The 11337-nt window shown below is 44.3% G+C and overlaps 1 protein-coding gene across 3 annotated transcripts in view; it reads left to right on the forward strand.

The window, feature by feature from the left end:
- Positions 1-11337, forward strand: part of nectin3b (nectin cell adhesion molecule 3b) — a 41681-nt gene that overhangs the window by 22749 nt on the left and 7595 nt on the right. For 2 of the 3 annotated variants that reach the window (XR_008566333.1, XM_054754359.1), the window contains exons 6-7: positions 9407-9551; positions 11141-11243. Coding sequence is in view for 2 of the 3 variants with exons in the window: in XM_054754359.1 (XP_054610334.1) it covers positions 9407-9551; positions 11141-11243 (248 nt within the window). In the remaining variant the exon portion in view is untranslated. Of the gene's footprint in view, positions 1-555; positions 3512-9406; positions 9552-11140; positions 11244-11337 lie in introns of those variants that run through there. The other variant, XM_054754358.1, reaches the window with a different exon arrangement.

An 11337-nucleotide genomic window follows, 5' to 3' on the forward strand; every position in this document is an offset into this window, starting at 1 on the left:
GCTAATTTTCCATATTCTTTCACCGTGCTTGGCAGTCCTTGCAAACTGCATGTTTACAATCTGAAGTTGACACTTGTAAGTAATTCCAGACCACAAGGCATACTGAGTTTGTAAGCTCTGTGGAGCACGACGTAATCACACTTGCGCCAATATCATTATGTACAGATGAACCCATACCGATACAAACCAATATCTCTTATATGCCAATTCTCGCCAGTTGATGTACCTCCTTGCAACACATTCACCAAAACAATGCTGCATAATCGGTGCTGTTTCTGCACAGGGAAGCACTGCAAGCACCTGTCATCCACCCATCATCTAATGTAGCCATCTTTACATCTAACCTCAAGGTTTCATTGCAACCAAGTGCATTACACCCTGTAGGAGGCTGAGTGTGCAATCTTGACTGTGATTTAGCATGTGAAATAGTTTAGTCAACATTGTCAACCAATCCCTACTGTAGTCAGAATTAGTTGCACTGACATTCTGTTTGTCTGTGTTTTCATATCTCCCTCTACTCCCCCTCTTCCCCACCACCTTCTTTTCCTCCATTAGATCCTCCCACCATGCCTTCCATCATTACTGTTCCTGTCCTCTCTGGTTCCTCCTCCTCCACCCTAGTGGACGATAAACTCCGTGTTAATCTCAGCTCCCCGACTCTCGAAGCGCTACCTGAGAGTAATCTGGGCACCATAGTGGGCGGGGCTGTGGGCGGGGCCTTGTTCCTCCTGCTGTTGCTGTGTCTGGTTGGAGTGTGTTACCTGCGGAAACAGCAGACCTTCCACGGAGACTACTATGCCAAACAGTATCCGGGCCCTAGCGACCTTCAGAAAGCCCCCAGCAAGCAGTACGAGCTCCATGCCACCAAAGCGGGCAGTGGCTCCCACCACCATCAGGACCAGGACCGGGAGGAATGGGGCGGTCGTGAATTGAAGCACCACAGCGGCAACAATGGAGATGAATACCCGTCCAATGGCTATACGAGGGCGATGAGGGAAGGCGGTCACCACAGCAACCAGCAGAATCCCCAGCAGGGACATGCACAGTATTGTAGTCCACAGCAGCAGCCCAGGAGGCCCAGATACACACGCACTCCTAAGCCTGTGAGGAACGGCTCCCCTTACCTACCCAGTGCCTGCTACAGTGGCGGCCCGGAGGGCGATTATGTGTCTCACAAAGACGGCTCAGTCATCTCTCGTAGGGAGTGGTACGTTTGACCAGCTACCTGGTCCTGACGCGTCACCAGTTTACTACATTAGGAACACCTTAGTCCTCTTCTTTACGCACACTTCTTCTAACACCTTTGCACCCTGGAAGACACTTGAGATATGCTTCTGTTCATGTTGTGGACGGGCGGTGATCTGCCGAGCCTCTTTGACATGCTCACATGTGACTGTACGTGTCATGACGTATGAGCGCTCCCTGGCTCGCCACTTTATGTTGCGTCACTAATGTGGTCAGGTGAGGAAGCCCGGGTGGCCTTGCTCAGCCCTGCGACAACTCATTTGCACATCCTGATTTGTTTCAAAGACCTGTGACCTCTGAATATGCCACACTGAGATTAAAGCTTGGGCCATAAAATGAAGCATAGCTATTTAGATGATTACAGGTCCTTCATTCAAATCTCAGTAGGATACAGTCACAGATTGACAACCTCGCATTGAGGGAAGTACAATTTAATTGCACTGCTTTTTGCAAAAGTTAAAGGAGCAATTTGTTTTTGTTTAATGGTCTTGAGTACGACTAGTCCGTACTACTGTGCGTCCTCTCCTTTTTTATAAAGTCAAGAGGGGTGGTCCGGTCACTGCAAACAGACATAAAGTCTGAATATGAAACATTTACCATGCAGTTGCTGCTGTGACCTCTTTTAGTTTGTCTTTATGAAACCGTGGTTGTGTTGAACAATTTGCCCTAATGGCACAGAACCAATGCTCTTAGATAAGTCAGTGTGGAGGTTGTCAATAGCAGGCTGCAGTATGGTCGCTATCATAGACCTGACGATTACGTTACACTGCCATGACACTACGGCAAGTAACCACAAGTAACCTGTTTCATAAACCCATTAATTTGTAGCAGTGTTGATTAAAAGGCCTATATATGCCACTTGTGCACCAGTTCCCTCTAGTTAAGTTATAAATGACAGTATTACTGCGATATCTATCCATTTTTTTTAAGTGGTGTGTATACACCCAGAGGGTCAAGACATTTGTTCTTCTCATTCAGTATTTGTAATGTGCTGTTTTTGATTTCAGTAGCTATAAATTGTACAACTTTTGTTTTGGGATTTTTCTTGATAGATTTTGGCTCGAGCACTTGCTGATGAGACGGGACGGAGGAGATCCGACAATCTCCCTCTTGCACAACAGTGTTTGTAAACAGTAGTTTTAATACTTTAACGATATTTGCCGTGTGTGTAGAAATGCGACATGTCATACATATTACAGACTAGATGGGGGGTGAAATAGTAGCATAAGTGTTAGCCAATCACAGGGTCCTGTAGCTTGAAATGGAAAGATGCGTGAAGCCACTTAAATAGTAGTCAACAAAGAGGTTAGTTCAATTGTGATGTTCTTATTATTAGTCAGGATGTGACGGTAGTGCTGTGATTAGGCAGCCGTTTTTCGTAGTGACATGTTTCTAATGTGAAACACTGGGTGCATATTTAGAATTTTTTTGTGTTAAAGAACTACCTGCAAGTTAACGGCCATATTTGCCAACTTCCCTTCAGTGTTGCACAGTCTAAATGTGCCATCTTTGAGGCCACCGCAGCCAAGCCAGTGATCATGTGAACATTTTTTTGTTTTCTCCTTTTCGTAGGCAACATTTGGTTATCCGTGGGGGCCTGAGTGTGTCATTTATCTGTACAGTCGCACTCCAACTTATTCAACCTTCATAGTAAATTCTGTTGAATGTGTTGTAGCAATACACGTGACCAAAAAGTACAATACAATTTGAATGAAACAAAAAAATACTAATTTGCAATGGGGGTTGAATGCAAAGTTTTTATTGGATTTATGTTATACAAACTAAGGCTTGTGTCCAGTCGAGTGCAGGTAATGACAGGAAGCACGGCTGCCAAATCCCTCACGTGTTTGCTTTTATGCACTAAGACGGAAACCACACTAATAGATTTTTTTTTTTCCCCCTTATCAGATTTCAACCCTTCATTCATCAATTTAGGTTGGGTAACATGAGATAAATGAACTAGTGCCTTAGAAGATATGTCCCTGTTTTTATATTTTCATTTGTGCTCGGTGCCATATATGTTCGGCACCATGGGTTAAAATGACTAAAACACAGAAGCTTTCCAGGTAAATGAGTTGATTTACCTCAGCAAACTAACACTGTGAGTAGCTTAGGTTTCACGTGATCAAGCACCTTTTTGTTAGCTCCTTTGTATATACGGAATGAATGTAAGTTAATGAAAGGAAAAAATATATATATATATTTGTCTGTGAAGCATTCATTTGTCATCCTTTTACTTTATCCCAATAAAGCACCTTAGCACTTCCTCTCTTTGGCTCTTTGTGCTTCTATAAATGACATCATCTCTGCCTTCCGAATGCTGCATAAACCCACCCCTCTACTTCACTCCCCTCCCTCCCCGCTCCTTCAAATCCAGTATGCACATCTGGGACACTGCCGATGATGTAATGCTTCCTCACTTCATCTTCATGACTCTGTAGTCTCAGGGAATTATGTGGTATTACACTGATTGTCATGGAGGTGTTGTGGTTCAAGTGGAATATGGGCCATTTCTACACTGTCACGTTTTCCTAACAGATTCAGCACAAAAGGCCATCCTGCTCCTTTTTCCTTTTGTGAGTTTGTCTGTAACCCCCACACCCCCACCCCCCAGTAGTGTCTCTTCACTACTGTCTAACAGCTGGTAAAATTAAACGCTGAGTGTTTATGTCTGGCCCCATTGACTGTCCCCATGGCAACAAGCTCATCTGGAGTGGCTGTTCTTGACACTACCTGGCCACAAAAACTATAAAAAGGGGAGGGGTCGGAATGCCGGGGGTACACGATGCGGTGCGACTGAGCTGCTGGGAATGCCCCATGTATTGTACGGTACGTCAATGTGCAATCAATCATCACACAGATCACCTTGACTTTCTCGAGTGCCGTTCTCCCGCTTGACCTTGAAATTCATCAGCCCGGCGCCCGCCAAAGGCACGGGAAGGAACCCAAGTGAAGCGTCTCGCTCGTCACTTTGAGGTATAGACAAGATCTGTGAATTTACTTTTTGACTGCAACACGCCCGTTTCCAAGGTTACTTTTCAATGCAGACAATGGAGGAGTCGAGCCAACGCCTCTTTGAGAGAGGTGGGATCAAATTGAATCGGAATATACTTTGATGGAAAACTGAGCTGCTTAACCTCCCCCCTGGTGACATCAACATCTGCTCCCTCTGGGCTCTGTCGTCCGGGGCAATGCCGTGACCCCTGACCCCGCTTTTAAGGTTGTGGGGGATGGTACTGTCCTGTCATCACTTCAGGTCACCGAGCAGAGTGGCGTTTAATTCATGGTCTGCTTGGTTGACCTCGCCCAGTGTCACTGGGTGTTGTAACAAATACCTCAGAATAGACCAGAGGTGTCCAATGTGCAGCCTGGGGGCTATTTTTGCCCCTCAACTAATTTTTTATTGGCTCTCAGAATATAGTAAAAATAAGAAATTCAGTAATTGTGTTACTAATGCTGGTACTGTTTTCCAGTAACGAGTAATCTGATTTTGGTGTAAACAATCTGTTCCAGAAAGTCCAGTTCAATAAATGGAATATATTCATAGAGCATAGAAAACCTGTTTACAAACTTCTAATATGGTTTTTAATATTAGAGCCCTGTAAACATGAAATAACACCCCGAGACTCCCCTTTACAATCCTGTTACCCACTATAGTAGACATCCCAGCTGACTTTGGGCAAGGCGGGGTACACCGTGGACTAGGCGCTAGCCATATAGACACACAACCATTCACTCTCACATTCATACCTATGGACAATTTAGAGTCTCCAATTAACCTAACATGCATGTTTTTGCAATGTGGAGATAAGTCACAGAGTACGGGATGCACAAGAGAACATGCAACCTCTGAGATACAAACCTAGATCTTCCTCATCTCCTGACTGTGTGGCCAACATGCTAATCACTAGGCTACCATGCGGCCCAACATAGTAGACATCCATCCATTGTCTATGGCGCTTGTCCTCACAAGGGTCATGGGTGTATGCTGGAGCCTATCCCAGCTGACTTTCTGGGAAAGAGGCGGGGTACACACTGGACTGGTCGCCAGCCAATCACAGGGCACATATAGACAAACAACCATTCACACTCACATTCATACCTATGGACAATTTAGAGTCTGTAATGAACCTAACATGCATGTTTTTGGAATGTGGGAGGAAACCGGAGTACCCGGAGAAAACCCACACACGCACAAGAACATGCAAACTCCACAAACGGAGATTCCAAACCAGATCTTCTTGATCTCACCAACATGCTAACCACTAGGCCACCATGCGGCCATAGTAGACTTAATAAGTGTAAATAAGCCATTTAATACATTAATGTTGCTATAAATGTGTTCCCTAGAGGAGCAGTATTGCCAACTTGGCGACTAAATCTGGCCACATTCCAAACCCTCTTAGCAACATGTTTTCTCAAACGCGACTAGCAACAAATCTAGCGACTTTTTCTGGCATTGGAGAGTTTTCGGGTATTTGGGGACTTAAAAGTGAACGCATGTATTGTTCTGCAGTTTCTGTCCTCACTGAGCAGCAGCAGATACTGCTGAGAGGTCCGCCCCGCCAGACCAGTATGGAAGAACGCTGTGTAGACTTTTAGAGGCGCTGGCTGAGATAAAATATTACAATTATTTTATTTTGATGAAGTGATGGCCAATTTTAAATGAACAAAATGAAGTTTTTGTTGTTCTAAACGTACTAAAGGTGTTTTTGCTCACTTTTTTTGTCTCTCCTACGAATTTTTCCTTCTTCACTACAGTATCTGTTCTGTTACATCATATGGAAATAATATGCAAATGAGCTGCTGACGCCATCTAGCGACTTCTAGGAATGCCAACAGCTACTTTTCTTACTGAGGAGTTGGCCACAGTGTGGGGGAGCAGAGTAAGTGGCGGACAGGAAGTGACGGCGGGGGTTCTGAGATGAGTTTCAGCTAGCCTTCGGTTACTGCCGCAACTGTAGACCATGTTTTTATTAGGGATCATTGTGAGATGATTCAAACATGCAGTAAAAGTCTGTTGATCCGGCGATCGTTTGTGTGTGTGTCTCACTGAACATTACAGTAACATTGCTGACGCCTAGCGATTAGTGTAGAATACTATGTCAACATCTTTGAATGCCTTATATTTGTATTTTAGTTCATTTAGCCATTTTGATGCTTGAAAATGCTTAATTTAGCCAAAAAATACGTAACATTTGCTTACATTTGCATATGTTTTGACTAATAGCACGACTTATTATTAAATATATTTTTGAAAAACCGGAAAAGTGGCGAGGGACGACTGACTGTATGCTGATCCAGAGCATCCCAAACATGCTCAAAGGGTGACATCGGGTCCGGTGAGTATGCTCGCCATGCAAGAACTGGGATGTTTTCAGCTTCCAGGAATTGAGTACAGGTCCTTGCAACTTGGGGCCATGCATTGTCATGCTGCAACATGGGGCGATGGTCAAGGATGAGTGGCACCACAATGGACCTCAGGAGGTCATCGCGGTATCTCTGCATCAATAAAATGCACCTGTTTTGCGGATGGAGTGGCCCATGGTGGCTGTGAGGTTATGGTACGGGCAGGCGTATGTTATGGACAATGAACACAGATTCCTTTACTTATTCAACAGGGAGTGACTAGAAGTCCAAATAGTTTTTGATTTAGAGAACATATCAAGACCAGAATGACCTTTTGAAGTGCTCAACAGCTGCTGCTGCTCTTCCCCTGTCACACAGTGAAGGTCAGTCATCATGCATTACAGCGGGAAGGTTGACGAGCTGCATTTTTAAAGGCGGTCCGATCAACCGGTCTGGCCCGTGTCGTAGTTCAGCCGCCATCACAACCAGGCGGCTATAAGGTGGAGGGTGGAGGACGAGATGAAGGGCACAGTGGAGATGAGGGAGCTCCGAAGTCCATGCTTGTCCAGTGTGCGTCATGATGGAAGTGTTATTTAAGATTCATTGCAGCACATTATTGATCCTCCCCCGCACCCCTACAGCTAAACCAACTGTAATTGACCCTTGCACGTGCAGATTCCCTCCCGTCACCTTTCGTCCTCGAGCTTCTCCTCACGGGCGATCTGTGTCACACTCACAGTTTTACACAGCCATGCCCAAGCTGGCCGCCCTGTGACTTGAATGCATCTTAATCACCATTAAGCCTTAATCCCTGCAGGGGGACGGCGTGGCGGGTATGCAAGCATATGGCCTAACAAAGCTAATTCAGCAGACATTACAACAGGTTTTAAGCTCCTAGCGCACAATGGAGGGACGGTGTGATGGAGGAGGAGGTGTGAGCGCTGTGCAAGACTGTTAGAAAATACAAGACACATAGAAGTGTGAAACTAACCCCACTGGCCGTTTCTGGGGTGCCGTGTGCCTTTTTGAGGAGGATGTGGGTTTGTTATTTTGCACTAAAAATAATTTATTGAACAATTTATTTCCCATATATTCAAGTTACTCCAAAACATGCATCGAACTAAATTCAGATTCACGTCAAATAGTATAAAAATAGCTTTTAATGCGTCAGTCAGGATCCTAAAGATGCAGTGACCACCACTGCCCAGTGGTGGTCGGAGGGTCCATTGGCACAGATTGGCAGCCACATGTCCATAAGTGTGGCTCCATTTTATCCACCACCAATGGGTTGTCAGTATAAAGTGTTTTGGGTGTCTAGAAAGGCGCCATATACTGTAAACCCAATCTGTTATTAGTATATTCATTTGGGATGTCCGATATTGGCTTTTTTGCCTATGTCCCATATGCCTATATTGTCCAGCTCTCATTTTCAGATTATAGATATCAGATATCAACCGATACCGATATGTGTAACATCAAATATCTCCTGTTGTGGAATTAACGCACATCTGTTGTGAAACTAACGGCTACAACATCAGCAATTAGCTTCTCGACGTGGCTGTAAACCAGTGGTCCCCAACCTTTTTTGACCCACGGACCGGCTCGTGTTCCCACAAATCTCCCGCGGACCGGAGGGCGGGGGGGGGGGGTTCGTACATTATAGTAATCTAATTTATCTTATTTATGATGTATTGTGTAAAACCAGGACATGAATAACATCAAATTAAAAGCACAAAATGAATGCCGACCCACCGTCCACCAGTTCAAGCCTGGAGTTTTTCCAGAGAGATTATCGCATGGCTGTTTGACGTGTGTGGTAAAAGGCAGTGTGCTAGCATGAATGAACTTGAGACAAATGTGCACGTTAGCACTCAATAAGTCATCAAAACTTACCTTTATGCATTCCCACATAGTATCAGCATTTGAGACCAAATATGAGGTGAAAGAAAAATTGTAAAAATACAGTAGTAGTCTATCTGTGCGGCATGAGAGAAAGTTAGCACACGCACAATGGACATGCGTCAAGTGAGATGGATGTAACAGAGAGAATCCGGCCACTTTTCAAAATAAAGCATCAAATAAATAATGGAAATGATACCAAATACCAAATGACCCACGGTTGGGGATCGCTGCTGTAAACAACATCTCACATAAGCAAATTCCCGCGTCCGCCTGCCGCTCTTTCTGCGTTACATTCCCGCTACCCCATAGATGTATGAATGAATGAATTGTGCGCGGGAATACAGTGTTTTCCACAACGTCGGCAATTATGCTCTCAAAACGATGTTATAACGGCCAAATCATGCAGTCTTTGGTCCACATACTATCAAAGGGAATTGTTAAGTCTTACCTGTGAAATGTCATACCCTGGGATTTGGTTTGCAGCACATGAATGAGGCGTCTTCTCCGTGCCGGCTCTTGCCACATCCAATATGGCGGCAACGTTGCCATACGGCTCCGTGCTCGATGCAGCGTCCACATATATATGTCTGTGAGCTATCCCGCTCACCATTAGCGGTGTTTTGACAACCCAACACGTCCTGCCACCCCGAACACGGTTAAGCAAAGCATCGGCTCAAGTGCTTGCTGCGTGTTGACGGTTATGGCGGCAGCAGTGTTGCTTGTGACACTTAAAGGGCCATATTGGCTTTCGTTATAGGAAAAAAAAAAGCGGATACCGTTATTGACTGAGGCTAATATTCGTTTAATGTATTTTATTTAATTTTTATTTTATTTTGAATGTGTTTCTTGATGTATGTGTTAATACGTGAAATTCAGTTAAATGTATTTAACGGTGTCTTTCTCCCCCCAGACCAGTCTCAGGCTCAGAGGTCAAACTCCATCGCTGTTGCCGGGGCAGTGATAGGCGCTGTCCTCGCTCTCTTCCTCATCACAGTCTTCATCATCGTCCTCGTCACCGCCCGAAAGGCCCCGCCACCGGCCTTTTCAGACAAAGTGTAAGTCAAACAGTTTGTGGTTCATTAAAATGGAGCTCTGACAGAGCAACAGCAGTGGCTTCTCCTTCACACTTGGTGAACATGCTGCATTTCTGCACGCCCTCCAGCAGGGGCGCCAGATAGCGCTTGTCTTCCTTATTTTGTGTCCTTTCACTCACGTTTAAGATGATCAATGTCGTATCTGCGTAGACTTGTTTTGATTAATTATGCTTCTGTTTAATATTGAAGTCCGCACTGCGTATCTGCAAGGTCACAGGTTGATTCCCATCATTTATCCTGGTTGGTGTGTCTTTGCGTACTTAAGAAAAGTAGATGAAATTTACTTCTAAATGGGTAAACTCTATATTGTGTAGTCTCGCTTGTCCTAGAAGATAATATAATGCAATATAATATACAGTAGTACCTCGGTTTTCGCTATTGATTTGTTCCAAAAGGTCTGACGAAAACCGAAATGCACAAAAACCGAAGCAATTTTTCCCATAGGAAATAATGTAAATCCAATAAATCCATTCCAAACACTCAAAAGTATAAAGAAAAACAACATTTTATAAGTAATAATTATAGTTTTACATGCAGAAAACAATGGAAAATAATGATAAATGACGACTTAAAAGGAAAAATGAACATTTAACATCACTTTACCTTTACTGAAGACTCCTGAAGCGGAGAGGGAGGGAGGAAGGGAATGGACGCCATCATTGACTTTGTGATGAGTTCTTCCTTGAATCTCACTTTCTTTATCAAATTGCTGGCAGTCGCGACATTCTTTGGACCCATGGCGGGTTATTTAGCAGCTGCACTCAATAAGAAATGCACGGACAGTGAGTCAGCGACGCGTAGGGTGCTTTTTTTTGGGCACTCCATTCCGTGGAATGATACAGTGCAGGGCGAAAGGACTAGTTTGTTATGCACGATGTTGTGCGATGACCGAGATAGTGTGCAAAAACTAGCGTTGGCACGAGACGAGACGATGTACGAGGTTGGGTCCACGACAACAAGATGAGAAGACATTTTAATGGATATTGATGGTTAGCTTTTTTCAGAGCAAACTAAAAATGCGTGTAAGATGTTACAGTAAGCGTGCATCACCCTTGTGATGCTGCAGAAAGGTGTATCCTGCAGTGTGTGCGTGTGTGCTCAGTGCCATAACAAACTTAGCATCTTAAGTGTGACCGTGGCTGGATCTCCCGGTGGGACGACATGGGGCAGGGCGACTCGAGCCGCGGCACTCTCCTTCATCTCTCTCACACACTAGGACAGCGTGGATTGTCATCTCATAGCAAATGAAAGTGAAAAACATTCTGTGTGGAAAATCCGTGTCATCCTGTGAATGGACAAGGTCGGTCTGGTTTAAGCGCATGTTAAAAAATATTTTATTTGAACTCTTAGACCATTTTTAAAATGGAAATAATAGTAGTAGTATAGTAGTAGGATAGGCTCCAGCTTACAGTACCGTATCGTAGTAGTAATATTGATATTTTCATGAATACACTGTGCAATTTAGATAATTATCATTGATGACCGACTGGGAGAAATGATGCCGTTTTCTGATAATTGACTGTTCTGTTATTCTTTTTGATTCTCTGAAGAATCGACCTTCCTCCGACACACAAGCCTCCTCCTCCCTACTCTGAGAGAGCCCCCGCTGTTCCTCTAGGGGTCCATGCATCTCAGGTGGCCTGGCTGTGTCAGGTAATCTTCAGCTCTCCCTATCCTCCTCTTTACGCTAATGATGTTAATGAAAGATATATACATTTATTTTGTTCCCATATCTTTGGTGCTTGTC

Source organism: Dunckerocampus dactyliophorus, chromosome 16, assembly GCF_027744805.1.
Source record: "Dunckerocampus dactyliophorus isolate RoL2022-P2 chromosome 16, RoL_Ddac_1.1, whole genome shotgun sequence".
NCBI classification, from domain to species: Eukaryota; Metazoa; Chordata; class Actinopteri; order Syngnathiformes; family Syngnathidae; genus Dunckerocampus; species Dunckerocampus dactyliophorus.